The sequence below is a fragment of the Salvelinus fontinalis genome, chromosome 1 (genome assembly GCF_029448725.1).
Source record: "Salvelinus fontinalis isolate EN_2023a chromosome 1, ASM2944872v1, whole genome shotgun sequence".
NCBI classification, from domain to species: Eukaryota; Metazoa; Chordata; class Actinopteri; order Salmoniformes; family Salmonidae; genus Salvelinus; species Salvelinus fontinalis.
This window is the reverse complement of record NC_074665.1, coordinates 24,661,628-24,677,507: the sequence shown is the minus strand read 5'-3', so window position 1 is coordinate 24,677,507 and position 15,880 is coordinate 24,661,628. Positions and strand designations below refer to the sequence as shown.

At 44.4% G+C, this 15,880-nt stretch overlaps 1 protein-coding gene across 2 annotated transcripts in view; it reads left to right on the top strand.

The window, feature by feature from the left end:
- The window catches only part of LOC129850799 (coiled-coil domain-containing protein 85A-like), an 88,307-nt gene that overhangs the window by 44,610 nt on the left and 27,817 nt on the right, over positions 1 to 15,880 (top strand). Inside the window, exons 1-2 of one of the 2 annotated variants that reach the window (XM_055917046.1) lie at positions 2,240 to 3,003; positions 3,518 to 4,553. In XM_055917046.1, coding sequence (XP_055773021.1) covers positions 2,773 to 3,003; positions 3,518 to 4,553 — 1,267 coding nt within the window. In that variant the 5' untranslated portion in view covers positions 2,240 to 2,772. Of the gene's footprint in view, positions 1 to 2,239; positions 3,004 to 3,517; positions 4,554 to 15,880 lie in introns of those variants that run through there. The other variant, XM_055917089.1, reaches the window with a different exon arrangement.

Genomic DNA, 15,880 nt, shown 5'->3' with positions numbered 1-15,880 from the left:
TATACATGTTACAGCGATCAGCACAGCATGGCTACCGGCAAAGTATGGAGAGCTGGCATTTGCCCAGATACTTTTGATTTGGTTAATAAAAAATATTGACATAAAAGCATTGGAAATTGGTACAAAGTACTGTTGTTAAGACTGATTTGCCTCATGATTTGTAAACTTGTGCACAATCTGTGCTTCAGTCTAAACTGTAGCCTACTGACAACCACAGATGCAGGTAGCCTAGAAAAGCCTATGCGCTCTGATCTCCTCTGGCCAGGGGAAATCAAGCGGTAATGTCATATATTTAACTGGGGCGGCATGCACCCCAAAAATCTAAGGGGTGCATGGCTGGGGGGTGGTCTGGATTTCATTTTTCAAACACCTTAAACCTTAAACTTTTTCCTGCAATCTAGATCTACAATCATTTTGTTTAATTCTATATCAAAAATACACATATTTTTTTTACATGTCTAAGTATATCTATTGAGCTGTCTGTATCCTCCTGACTGGTGTATATTTTTTTAAAGCAACAAAATATGTTTCTCTGCATCTCTGCTAAAATCTGGGTAAAATATTGAAAGGAATGTGTGTCTTATCCAGTACATTTAGTAATTGCTACCAACCTGGATATGGAGTTTGACCCCCTTTGCTGCTAGAACAGCCTTCACTCTTCTGGAAAGGCTTTCCACTAGATGTTGGAACATTGCTGCGGGGACTTGCTTCCATTCAGCCACAAGAGCATTAATGAGGTCGGGCACCAATGTTGGGAGATTATGCCTGGCTCGCAGTCAGTGTTCCAATTCATCCCAAAGGTGTTCGATGAGGTTGAGGTCAGGGCTATGTGCAGGCCAGTTAAGCTCTTCCACACCGATCTCGACAAACCATTTCTTTATTGACCTTTCTTTGTTCATGGGGTCATTGGGTGGCAGCATAGCCTAGTGGTTAGAGCCTTGGACTAGTAACCGAAAGGTTGCAAGATCGAATCCCCAAGCTGACAAGGTACAAATCTGTCGATCTGCCCCTGAACAAGGCAGTTAACCCGCTGTTCCTAGGCCGTCATTGAAAATAACAATTTGTTCTTAACTGACTTGCCTGGTAAAATAAAAAATTGTCATGCTGAAACAGGAAAGGGCCTTCCCCAAACTGTTGCCACAAAGTTTGAAGCACAGAATTGTCTAAAATGTCATTGTATACTGTAGATTTCCCTTCACTGGAACTAAGGGGCCTAGCCCAAACCACAAAAACAGCCCCAGGCTATTATTCCTCCTCCACAAAACGTTATGCATTCAGGCAGGTAGCATTCTCCTGGCATCTGCCAAACCCAGATTTGTCTGTTGGACTGCCAGTCCAATGGCGGCGAGCTTAACACCACTCCAGCCAATGCTTGGCATTGTGTGTGCGGCTGCTCGGCCATGGAAACCCATTTCATGAAGCTCCCGACAAACAGTTCTTGTGCCGACTTTGCTTCCAGGGGAAGTTTGAAACTTGGTAGTGAGTGGTGCAACCAAGATCATACAATTTTTACGCTTCAGCACTCGGCGGACCTGTTCTGTGAGCAGGTCCGTTGTTGCTCCTAGATGTTTCCACTTCACAATAACAGCACTTGACCGTGGCAGCTCTAGCAGGGCAGAAATTTGATGAACTGACTTGTTGGAAAGATGGTCCCACGTTAAAAGTCACTGAGCTTTTCAGTAAGGTCATTCTACTGCCAATGTTTGTCTATGGAGATTGCATGGCTGTGTGCTCGATTTTATGCAAATGTTAGCAGCTGTTGTGGCTGAAATAGCTGAATCCACTAATTTAAAGGGGTATCCACATACGTTTGTATATATAGTGTAGATATGAGGTTGGGAGATTGGGGAACCTATCTGGGCTAGCTAAAGCCAACTTCATAAAATTGCTAGGTGACTAGTAGTGTTAGAGATACACTACAAAAACGCTAACTATATTAGCTGGCATGCCTGCTGGCAAGGTTGGTAGACATCTTAAATATGCAGAAAAATAAACATGTTTAAATTTTTTCAAGGTTAGTAGTCATCTCAAGAGGCACTTAGATATGCAAAACAATATACATATATTTTTGTTTACATAGAATTAAGTATAATTATTAAAAATGCTAAATGTTTTCCCCCTCAGCCATCCTGATACTTTGTGCTCCCTCCGATGTTTGGGGTACATGACACCCCTTGACTAAATCCTGCCATCTGTCATCACAAAAACAGAATGCTCCTCCTAAAGTTTAAGGGAGTCATACAGCAGATGGCGCAAGAAGACAACGCGTCCTCACCACTCTGAAGAGGGAGAGAGAGAGAGGGGCACGAGTTTTCCAGTCAGCCAAATTTTTCTCAGAACTGCAGTCACGCACCCTTGCTTCTCGACTCCCCAGCGCCAGCTGCTATGCATCTGCAGCAGCCACTCCCTATTCTCCCTTTTGGCCGAAACCCGGGAGTGCCCTAGGCAACAGCTGTATGCGCGAGGAGGCAGGCATGCCTAGAAGCCGCGGTCTAGCCGGCGAGGGGCTCTGCCGAAGAGACCGCGTGCGGACGACTTTGAGAAAGGCGGGAATATAGGAGAACACTGCTCTTTTCGGAGAGCTTCAAAATGGGCGTCTGAGAAATAGAACAAACATACATTTGGTATAATTATATGGACGTTAGATAAATAATGTATATTTGGGTCCATGTGTGAAGTTAGGATTGGTAGAACTGTGCACTAAATTCTTAGGTTACTGACCGTTGTATGATAGATACTTTTATCCTCCCATTGGAGTAGCCTAGTACAACGATGGAAAAGGCGACGCAGCCCCAGCTGATGGTCAATAGTGCAGAGAGTCCGACGGAGGAGCTCTCCAAGATAAGCGACGAGGAGCTGCTCAAGTGGAGCAAAGAGGAGTTGGTGCGGCGGCTAAGGAGGGCAGAATCAGTGAAGATGAGCTTTATGCTTGACCACGGGAATTTGATCCGGGAGGTGAACCGCCGACTCCAGCAGCACCTGACCGAGATCCGGGGTTTGAAGGTGAGGCAGGTGTGATAATGCCGGGCGCGCAAGTTAGCGCACTGCTCTATGGATGTCTAACGGTCTCATGTTGTGTAGCCTTTGTAGGCATGTTTCCAAATCAAAAAGCAATGGACTAATCATGCGTGAAAAAAGCTGTAGTCTATAGTGTTACCTCTGCAAACTCCTTGAAAATAATGACGGTAGGTGGTTCGAAGGTAGCAAGTAGGCTATATCATAATCCAACCCAAAGATCCACTTGTTGCTTTTATGCTTTTCCTATTACAGATGGAACTGCTGAGGATATTTAAACACAACCACAAAAGTACATTTTGGAAGGCCTATGATTTGTTTCAAAATCACAGTAAATAATCAATAAAATACATCACACGCACACACATGCTCCCCCTCAATACACAATTGCGTGCTCAACATTTGTTATCAGAAATCCCACATGATAAATTATATAACACCTCTGTGCTTTCTCCTATCTGTGTGTGTGTGTGTGTGTGTGTGTGTGTGTGTGTGTATCCAGGATGTGAACCAGAAGCTGCAGGAGGATAACCAGGAGTTGCGGGACCTGTGCTGTTTCCTTGATGACGACCGTCAGAAGGGCAAGCGTGTGTCTCGGGAGTGGCAGCGTCTGGGCCGCTACAGCGCCGGCCTCATGAGGAAAGAGGTGGCTCTCTACCTGCAGAAACTCAAGGAGCTGGAGCAGCGCCAGGGAGAAGTGATCAGAGAGAACCTGGAGCTCAAAGAGCTGTGTAGCCTACTGGACGAGGAGAGAGGGGGAGGAGCAGGGCAGAGTGCAGGGTGCAGAAGCTCCATCGACAGCCAGAGTAGTCTGTCTCAAACTGGGGGGGCTACACTGGGCTTGCTCCGAGACGTGGGGGATGGGAGCAGCACCTCGAGTGCGGGAAGCACGGATAGCCCCGACCACCCCCACCGCAAGCCCCCTCACCAGGGCTCCGGCCTGGGCTCCAACCCTGGCTCCAACCATGACAAACCAAAGGGCCCGGGCCCTGAATCTACAGGCCGTCGCCACAGCTCCACCCCGGACTACCACACCATCCCCCAGGCCTGCAGGCCCCGTGGGGGGTCCCTCACCAGCCCTGATCCCAGGGGCCTCCGGGGGCCCTGCAGCCCAGAGAAACACAGCATATTCCCTACCCGACTGGCGGCTGAGGCCCACTCCAAACCCAACAGTGCTGGCATGCTGGCCCAGAAACCGCTTTTGGGGTCTGGGCAAGGGTTAGGGCCAAACCAAGGTTCAGGCCAGTCAAGTCCTGACCTCTCACAGAGACACAGGGTTAATGCGGTCGGGGTTGGGGCTGGATGTTGGACCCCTGAGCCCAAACAGGCACTGACGGGGACACCAGAGCACCTGAGGAAGGGTCGGGTGATTGTGGGGAGCCCTGAAGTGTTACGACACCACAACCACAGCACCAGTTCAGAGCACTGGAAGGGGAGGTACGGCAGTAGCCCCCCAGCAGGCAGGGAGTGGGGACAGATGAGGACCACCGGAGATGAGTTGTCCCCTCACCACGGCAGCATCTACAACGGCATGAACGGTGAGTTTTTATCCAGAATAGTAATAATGCTTTATTTAATTATTTATAAGGGACAATATGTAGCTGAGGTGGTTCAAGGAACTATGCTTGTGTGATGAGTCTGAGACATTAACCCCGTCTGAGACATAATACTCATGCCTAGGCTTTAGCTCAGTGTGCTTACACAGTCTTTTGGTGTGTAGGCTATGTGGGTTAGCACACACTGTAGCCCTCTAGGACTAGGGTTGATGACCACTGTATATGGCTTTTGTCACGCCCTGACCATAGATTGCTTTGTATGTTTCTATGTTTTGTTTGGTCAGGGTGTGATGTGGGTGGGCATTCTATGTTGTATATCTAGGTTGTCTATTTCTGTGTTTGGCCTGGTGTGGTTCCCAATCAGAGGCAGCTGTCTATCGTTGTCTCTGATTGGGAGCTATACTTAGGTAGCCTGTTTTCCATTGTGTGTTGTGGGTGATTGTTTTCTGTTTGTGCGTATTGCTTACAGAACTGTTTCGTTTTCGTTCTCGCTCTTTATTATTTTTTGTCAATTCAGTGTTCAGTTTATTTTGTTTATTAAAATGAGCACGTACCACGCTGCACCTTGGTCCTCCTCTCCTTCCACCAACGAGAATCGTTACAGCTAGGTCAACCGTATAAATCAAATAGAATTTTATTTGTCACATGCACTGAATACAAAAGGTATAGACTTTACTGGGAAATGCTTTCTACGAGTCCTTCCCAATGATGCAGAGTTAAAAATAATGCAAAATATAAAAAAAAAGAGGAATAAAATACACAAGAATCAAGCTATATACAGGGAGTAGCAGTACCAATACCAAATCACTGTGCAGGGGTACAAGGTATTTGAGGTAGATATGTACACAAAGACAGGGGTAAATTGACTAGGCATGTGTAACAAAACTGTCCTTGCAATTTGTGTCTAGTAGCCAGTGGGTAGGTTAGGCTATGGCAGGTTCAGTCACCATGGTATCTAAGCTTGGGCGATATACAGTTTATACTATATACCGGGGTATTTTGAAAAATACAGACGGTATGATTTTTCAATCAATCAATCAATCAAGTTTATTTTATATAGCCCTTCGTACATCAGCTAATATCTCGAAGTGCTGTACAGAAACCCAGCCTAAAACCCCAAACAGCAAGCAATGCAGGTGTAGAAACACGGTGGCTAGGAAAAACTCCCTAGAAAGGCCAAAACCTAGGAAGAAACCAGGCTATGAGGGGTGGCCAGTCCTCTTCTGGCTGTGCCGGGTGGAGATTATAACACAACTATGCCAAGATGTTCAAAATGTTCATAAATGACAAGCATGGTCAAATAATAATCAGGAATAAATGTCAGTTGGCTTTTCATAGCCGATCATTAAGAGTTTAAAACAGCAGGTCTGGGACAGGTAGGGGTTCCGTAACCGCAGGCAGAACAGTTGAAACTGGAATAGCAGCAAGGCCAGGCGGACTGGGGACAGCAAGGAGTCATCATGCCCGGTAGTCCTGACGTATGGTCCTAGGGCTCAGGTCCTCCGAGAGAGAGAAAGAAAGAGAGAAGGAGAGAATTAGAGAGAGCCAAGATTTTCAAAATGTTCATAAATGACAAGCATGGTCAAATAATAATCAGGAATAAAAGTCAGTTGGCTTTTCATAGCCGATCATTAAGAGTTGAAAGCAGCAGGTCTGGGACAGGTAGGGGTTCCATAACCGCAGGCAGAGCAGTTGAAACTGGAACATCAGCAAGGCCAGGTGGACTGGGGACAGCAAGGAGTCATCATGCCCGGTTTGCCGTGACGTATGGTCCTAGGGCTCAGGTTCTCAGAGAGAGAGAAAGAAAGAGAGAACGAGAGAATTAGAGAGAGCATACTTAAATTCACACAGGACACTGGATAAGACAGGAGAAGTACTCCAGGTATAACCAACTGACCCTAGCCCCCCAACACAAACTACTGCAGCATAAATACTGGAGGCTGAGACAGGAGGGGTCAGGAGACACTGTGGCCCCATCCGAAGGTTTTTTTAAACAATTTTTATATCGTAAAAAACAAAAAACTTGCGGGGGCTGCGCGGGTGCGTGTTACTCCACTGCTTATAACTTTAAGTTAAGTTTAACTATAAGAAATCTCAAATCTGTCAATTAAATTATATCCACCTCAGGGCTCCAACTATGCATTTTGTTTGCTAACTTGCTAGCTAGGTGGCTAGATTTCAAGATCAAGCTTGGTTCCATTCAGCCACAACAGCATTAGTGAGGCTGGGTACTGATGTGGGCCGATTAGGCCTGGCTCGCTGTCGGCGTTCCAATTCATTGCAAAAATGTTCAATTGGGTTGAGGCCAAGGCTCTGTGCAGGCCATTTCTGTACGGACCTCGCTTTGTGCACGGGGACATTGTCATGCTGAAATAGGAAAGGGCCCTCCCCATACTATTGCAACACAAAGTTGGAAGCAGAGAATCGTCTAGAATGTCATTGTATGCTGTAGCGTTAATATTTCCCTTCACTGGAACTAAGAGGCCTAGCACGAACCATGAAAAACAGCCCCAGAACATTATTCCTCCTCCACCAAACTTTGGTACAACAGTTGGCACTATGCATTCAGGCAGGTAGCGTTCTCCTGGCATCCGCCAAAACCCAGATTCATCCGTCGGACTGGCAAATGATGAAGCGGGATTCATTGCTCCAAAGAATGCATTTACACTGCTCCAGAGTCCAATGGCGACAAGCTTTACACGACTCCAGCCGACGCTTGGCTTTGCGCATTGTGATCTTAGGCTTGTGCGGCTGCTTGGCCATGGAAACCCATTTCATGAAGCTCCCAGCGAACATTTATTGTGCTGATGTTACTTCCAAAGGCAGTTTGGAACTCGGAAGTGTGTGTTGCAACAGAGGACAGACGATTTTTACACGCTACGCTTTTAAGCACTCAGCGGTCCCATTCTGTGAGCTTGTGTGGCCTACCACTTCATGGTTGAGCTTTTGTTGCTCCTTGACGTTTCCACGTCACAATAACAGCAATTACAGTTGACCGGCACAGCTCTAACAGGGCAGAAATTTGATGGACTAACTTGTTGGAAAGGTGGCATCCTATGACAGTGCCACTTTGAAAGTCACTGAGCTCTTCAGTAAGGCCATTCTACTGCCAATGTTTGTCTATGGAGATTACATAGCTTTGTGCTCGATTTTATACACCTATCAGCAAAGGGTGTGGCTGAAATTGCTGAATCCCCGAATTTGAAGGGGTGTCCACACACTTTTTTTTTTGCCAGCAGCATACCACCCTGCATACCACTACTGGCTTGCTTCTGAAGCTAAGCAGGGTTGGTCCTGGTCAGGCCCTGGATGGGAGACCAGATGCTGCTGGAAGTGGTGTTGGAGGGCCAGTAGGAGGCACTCTTTCCTCTGGTCTAAAAAAAAAAAATATCCCAATGCCCCAGGGCAGTGATTGGGGACACTGCCTTGTGTAGGGTGCCGTCTTTCGGATGAGACGTTAAACGGGTGTCCTGACTCTCTGAGGTCATTAAAGATCCCATGGCACTTATCGTAAGAGTAGGGGTGTTAACCCCGGTGTCCAGGCTAAATTCCCAATCTGGCCCTCAAACCATCATGGTCACCTAATAATCCCCAGTTTACAATTGGCTCATTCATCCCCCTCCTTTCCCCTGTAACTATTCCCCATGTCGTTGCTGCAAATGAGAACGTGTTCTCAGTCAACTTTCCTGGTAAAATAACGGTAAAATAAATAAATAAAAAAACTTTTGTATATATAGTGTAGGTTGTACTTTAAAAAAAAAGATTAGCGCCCCTTGTGTGCACTTTCAGTAATACTGTATACCCCAGTATGATACAGAAACAGTATGATGGTTTGAAAATCTGTGTACTGCACATCGCTAGTGGTATCACCAATGTGGTTCAGCAGTGGTTACGGTGTTAGCAAATCAGCAGTGATGTCACCGCTCTGTGGGATTCTCTCTCTGTGGAGTTGTGGTGGAGTTTGTGCGTGCATGGGTGTGTGTTCGTGTGTGTATGAGTGATTGGGGGAGGGCATATGATGTAACACTCCCCAGGGTGTTTGAAGTCAACACGGGTAACACAGCCGTGTGCGTTCAGGGCTGTGATTCAGGCAACACACACAGCCTGCAGTTGTGCCACTAAGCACAGCAGGGTCCTGCCTCCTTGGTTCATTATTATTCTTATTATTATCAGCATCTTTTATTTATTTTTGCCCACAGTTCCAGAGGCATTTGTGTGTGTGTGTCTAAGAGTTCAGGGAGTTATTTTGCGGGACTGTGTGTCCTGGATAAACACAGAGAGGGAGTAGGGCTGTCCACTTAGTTAAATAAGAGGCTTTTATTTTACATTTAAATAACATTAAATCAAAGATATCTAGACAAATGTTCCTCTTTTCATAGTAAAAGCCTAATTTATACATACACATTGTGAGGATCAACGCTGGAGACGAGAAGTACGTGAGTGAACAGGGAGTGAACATTTAATGAAACATGGACATGAAACAGAACAGGAACTGCGTCTGGACAGGGGAAAAATAACGACATCAATGCTGACACAGGGAACAAACTGAAGAGCACACAGATATGGAGGGGATAATCAACAAAGTAATGGAGTCCAGGTGAGTCCAATATTGCGCAGATGTGCGTAATGATGGTGACAGGTGTGCGTAATGAACTGCAGCCTGGCACCCGCGAATGCCAGAGAGGAGGAGCGGGAGCAGGTGTAACAGTACACCACCCTCTAGGGGCGCCACCCGGCGTCCCACCTGGACGAGCCTGATGGGTCGGCCGAGGCATGGGCGCTGGACAAGCTGGCTGAGGCGTAGAAGCCCGACGAGCCGGCTAAGGCATGGGAGCCCGGCGAACGGGCTGAGGTGTGGGAGCCTGATGAACCGGCTGGGGCGTGGGAGCCTGCTGACCGGCTGGGGTGTGGGAGCCTGACGAATCGGCTGAGGCGTGGGAACTGACGAACCGGTTGAGGCGTGGGAGCCTGATGGGCCGGCTGAAGCATGATGTGGGGTGGCCGTCTGCCGAGCCAACCAGGGCAAAAAGACCTCTCGAGCCAGCTAGGGTGCGGAATCGCGACGAGCTAGCTGAGGCACCCCCTGTTCCATCGGTGACGGCACCTGGACGCTACCTCACCAACCAACCAAAAAAAAACAAAAAAACTCCCTGATGCTTCCTTTAGTGGTGTCAGCATTCTGTGAGGATCGACGCTGGAGACGAGAAGCAGGTACAGGGAGTGAACATTTCATGAAACAGAACAGGAACAGCATCCAGGTGAGTCCAATATTGCGCAGCTGTGTTTCGGGAATAAATTATGTGAGTGTGTCTTTCCTTTAAAGAATGTATGTGCACTTGTTTAAATGTGTGCAAGACAGAGAAAGAAAGCGACAGAGAGAGAGAGTGAGTGAGTGAGTGTGTGCGTGCAGCCCTGAGTTGGTAAAGATTACTGTAGAGTGCTGAGTGGATGCTGTTTGTAAGGCCATGGGGTTTGAGTCCTGGAGGTGAGCAGTTAGCCTGACACTGCGCTTATCACCACAGAACTACACTCTCTTTTACACACTACTGTCTACTCGGTAGGAAAGACACTACAATATATACTGAACAAAAATATAAACGCAACATGCAACAATTTCAAAGATTTTACTGAGTTACAGTTCATATAAGGAAATCAGTCAATTGAAATAAATTCAGTAGGGCTTAATCTATGACAGTGGTGGAAAAGTACCCAATTGTCATACTTGAGTAAAAGTAAAGATACATTCATAGAAATTAACTCAAGTAAAAGTGAAAGTCACCAAGTAAAATAATAATTGAGTAAAAGTCTAAAAGTATTTGTTTTTAAATATACTTAAGTATAAAAAGTAAATTGAATTTCTAAAATATACTTAAGTATCAAAAGTAAAAGTATAAATCATTTCAAATTCCTTATATTATTAATCAAACCAGATGGCACCATTTTCTTGTTTTTTATTTTATTTACGGATAGCCAGGGGCACCCACCAACACTCAGACATCATTTACAAATAAAGAATTTCTGTTTAGTGAGTCCGCCAGTAGGGATGACCAGTGATGTTCTCTTGATACGCGTGTGAATTGGACCCTTTTCCTTTTCTGCTAAGCATTCAGAATGTAACAAGTACTTTTGGGTGTCAGGAAAAATGTATAGAGTAAAAAGTATATTATTTTCTTTAGGAATGTAGTGAAGTAAAAATAAAAGTTGTCAAGTACTTTACACCACTGATCTATGGATTTCACATGACTGGGCAGGAATTGTGTACACATCATTGTGACATGAGCCGTGCATTATCATGCTAAAACATGAGGTGATGGCGGCAGATTAATGGCATGACAATGGGCCTCAGGATCTCGTCACGGTATCTCTGTGCCTTCAAATTGCCAACAAAGAGCGTTGAAGCGTGAGGATCAACTTCTCCGCTGTTTTGATGCCCTGGCTACCATGCTGTAACAGTGTGAAGGCGAAACCGTGCACATGAGCAGATACTGTGTGTGACTGTGTGAGACCGAAGTGGTGCATCTCGCTTATCTCAATATCTCCGGTGCTGCTCATGGCAATGTAATTTCACTAAGCCTAACATTAAGATCCATTTTTTATGAGAGGATTGATCATTTAGAGGCAGATTGAACAGGGATTAGAGTGTAATTGAGAAGTGGGCCTGTGTTACTGTGTACACTATAGTTTATTATAAGGCTTTGAAGGCACATCACTGTCAGAACAGGGTAAAGTACAGTAAAGTATGAAGGGCTTGAAGTGTGTTCATATTTCTTTCTCTCTCTCTCATCATTTGCTCTTTCTCTTTTTCTGTCAGCCTTTCACTCTCTCTGCTCCCTCCCTCCCTGCTGTGGAAGCTGAGTTTATTGGGAAATTAATGTCTGGTGCGCACTCACCCCTCTGACACCATGAGCAAACGATGGGAGAACAGTCTTAACACTGCTCTCTATATCCTCCTGCCTCTCTGTTTTTATCCCTATTCTTCTTCCATCCTTCATCCTCTCACCCCATAGTCTCAAATCACCCTACCTCACGCTCTTCCTCCCAGCGCTTTCTTCTTTCTCCCCCTCTGCCTCCCCTCTTTCTGTCTCCAGCCATCTCTTAATGTTACAGAAGTGATTGGGCTCTCACATACTGTGTGTGGCCTGGTCTGTTGGTCTCAGGCACATAGAGACACCAGTTAGCCTGGCTGGTGTTCTCCCATTGTAATTTTTTAACTTTTTTATTTAACTAGGCAAGTCAGTTAAGAACAAATTCTTATTTTCAATGATGGCCTATGAACAGTGGGTTAACTGCCTTGTTCAGGGGCAGAATGACAGATTTTTACCTTGTCAGCTCGGGGATTCAATCTTGCAACCTTCCGGTTACTAGTCCAACGCTCTAACCACTAGGCTCCTTGGCTACGTGCCGCCCCATATGTGTCAGTGACAGTCCGGTTCCCTATGTCTGTGTGCAGTGTGTGTGCCTTGTGTTGTGCTCTATCAAATTGAATTCAATTGTATTGGCATCACTGTTGTTCAATATCGCTATAGTGGTAAATAACATGGTTAATCACAACAAGCAATTAACGAATGCTTTATCACATTTTTCAAAAGCCTGAAGGTAACATACTTCCTGTCTGTATGGTTTCCATGGGCTCTAGCCATGTCTGTGTGTCTGTGCTCTCTCTGGTCTCCCTCTGTCCTGCCTGCTACTCCTCTGCTCTTCTACTTAGATTTTTCATCTAAGGTCAGCAATTTCCTCTCTCTTCCAAAGAACCAACTGTACATGTACATTCAGCATGGCATTATGTGCCGTAGTCTCTGGCATGGGTAAATCTTCATTATAAAACAGAGCGTTGTCGACAAGAGCCAGCACCTTAACAAATGATGGCCGTCAACACTATGGCTGTGCTGTGTTCAATAATTGAGAAGGCCAGCCTTGTGGAAATCAGTAAACATTTCCGAATGGTATGCATTGTAGTTGCTTTATGGACATCAGCTGGGCCTGTGCAGGTCAGACCAGCTCCACACACACCTCCCTGGGACTGCCTCTGGGGTGCTTTAACCTTTATCCCAGTTAGAAAAGTGCTACCGGAGTCAGGGATGTGTTTGTCTGTGTTTACGTGTGTGTGTGTGTGTTTGTGTGTTTGTGTGTGTGTGTGTGTGTTTGAGTGTAACTTCACAGCGCATACCTCCTGACAGGGTCCCCTTGAATCTGCCCTCTACCCTAACACACATGCACATATGCACGCACGTAGGTACACACACACACACACACACACACACACACACACACACACACACACACACACACACACACACACACACACACACACACACACACACACACACACACACACACACACACACACTCTCCCTAGGGGCAACTAATCCAGTGCTAGGGTGCTCATCTGAGAGAACATGGGCTGTGACCTGGACTACCTTGAATAAGCACCTTCCAAATAATTGCATTGTTTGGTCTATTACCTTTTAGAAATGCATTCATAAGCTATACCGCTGTGATATAAAGCCAAGAAAATAGCAACCCACACACTGCTCTTGCTTGTGACACTTGTTTCATAAGCCCAGAATCACTTTGCGCACCCCGCAACAGTCAGCAAGGTTAGTTGGGGAAAAAATATGTTCTCTTTCATTCTTTTCCATTCCATTATATGCTTATTCTTACTATAAAATATAAAATATATGTGTGTTGTTGACTGTGATAAAGGCACGGGATCACAGGCAGCGCGAGTTTCAAGTTTGGGGAAGCTAATTCTCGCTATAAAAATTCACCTTTATAATAAAGCATTCCATTCATTTTCGCATTTGCAGACTTACAGTATGTAAGAGCCCACTATTTGTAATGTGATGAGTAGATTGGATAGTCATAATCTAGGCTAATAATATAACTCAATAACTTTTTGCAAAAAAGACCGTTCAGTGCATGGCTGAGGGCATATAGCATACAGTAGGCTTAGACTATAGACTATATCAGATAGCCTACCTTCCTTCTTTCTCTGCACAGGAAATATTTTGACACATTTCATGCAATTCTACTACACTTTATATGGCTAGAGATCGAGAGATTATGATTTTTCAACGCTGATACTGATTTTTTTTCAATTTGATTTAAATAATGCAAAAACACAGTGTTGGAGAAGAAAGTGTAATATGTGTCGTGTAAAAAACTAACGTTTAAGTTCCTTGCTCAGAACATGAGAACATATGAAAGCTGATGGTTACTTTTAATATGAGTCTTCAATATTCCCAGTTAAGGAGTTTTAGGTTGTAGTTATTATAGGAATTATAGGACTATTTCTCTCTATACCATTTGTATTTCATATACCTTTGCCTATTTGATGTTTTTATAGGCACTATAGTATTGCCAGCCTAATCTTGGGAGTTGATAGGCTTGAAGTCATAAACAGCGCAATGCTTCAAGCACAGCGAAGAGCTGCTGGCAAACGCAGGAAAGTGCTGTTTGAATGAATGCTTACGAGCCTGCTGCTGCCTACCACCGCTCAGTCAGACTGCTCTATCAAATATCAAATCAAAGACTTAATTATAATATAATAAACACACAGAAATATGAGCCTTAGGTCATTAATATGGTAAAATCCAGAAACTATCATTTTGAAAACAAAACGCATGCACAGAACGCAAGAGAAGTGACACAATTTCCCTAGTTCAAATAAATTCATGATAGTAGGTAAAATTAACAAAATATGCAGGTTTAAAAATATATATTTGTGTATTGATTGTAAGAGGCATTGATGTTTATGGTTAGGTACACATTGGTGCAACGACAGTGCTTTTTTCGTGAATGTGCTTGTTAAATAATTTCCATTTTGGCGAAGTAGGCTGTGATTCGATGATAAATTAACAGGCACCGCATTGATTATATGCAACGCAGGACAAGCTAGTTAAACTAGTAATATCATCAACCATGTGTAGTTAACTAGTGATTATGTTAAGATTGATTATTTTTTATAAGATAAGTTTAATGCTAGCTAGCAACTTACCTTGGCTCCTTACTGCACTCGCGCAACAAGTGGGCAGCCTGCCACGCAGTCTCCTCGTAGAGTGCATTTTAATCAGTCATAATCGGTGTCCAAAAATGCAGATTACCGATTGTTATGAAAACTTGAAATCGGTCGACCTCTACTAGAGGCATTAGTAGAATATTTTTTATACAACAAATTACAGGTAGCCCCCTTTGCTGACACTGACAAACATGTCAATGAAAACGTAGTTGTCCACATAATATGCAAGAAGGGGAGACACAAATATAATACGAGGTTCATCTAAACTGGAGGACGAAATTATTGCCCAAAAACAAACTTTTGGTGGCACTTACCCAACAATGATAGTGAATATGCGCAGTACGCATTCACCTGGTATATAGCCGATGCTCACCGCTGGTGTCAATAAGATAGGCTATACTGTTGTTCGCTCACTTAATTTTATAACTAAAAGACAAATTGAAGTCCTTTCATTGCCTTCTCTTTGCCGCAATTGCCATTTGCTTTCCAAACTATGCTTTCCTGCGATTGTATTTGGAAGTATTGCGATATGTCTGGCTGGGCTTTTACTTTTCACTGACAGTCGCAACTCAACAATAATCTCTCCATATTGTGCCTTTCCTTCCAACTGTAGGCAATGCGATTTAAAACAATACACTTTATTATTTTTAAAGAAGCGAATGTTCCTCTGTAGCCAAATCATGTTATAGTAGCCTATTTTGAATGATTTTATTTATTTCTGTATAGACAGGAGTAGGATAATTAGGCTATACCATTTTTGCTATTTCATTACATTTACTTTAGGGAAAGCTTAGCTTCCCCTAGCCTTATAGATGCACTGCCTATGCATGGGATTATAGGCGTGTGTGTCTTCTTTAAATAAACAAATGAAATACGGCCTTGGCTACAATACAGCAGAGTAAAGCAGAACATTTATATGTTTGATTTTCATTTATTTATTATGCAGTTAATTTTTTTAATTAATTAAGCTTTTATTTTTTATTTTTTATGAATCAATCAAGGCAGGGCCCTCCAGTTACCCACGTGGGCCCCCTACCTCCTCTCCTGCCCCCATCTGATGATTTGCAGAACGGCAACAGGCAGATAGCAGGCTCCTGAGTCCTCCTGTGGTTGACGGTTGCAGTAAAAAAACAACAACAGCAACATACAATTCTACATATATACTGGATAGATAAGATATAATGTATATATATTATAATTTTTTGTTTAAGTAAAATTATATATATTACATTTTTTTGCTGCGTCTTGGGCACCCCACGGGCCTGGCCCCAGGGTAAGCCCCTGCATTAAT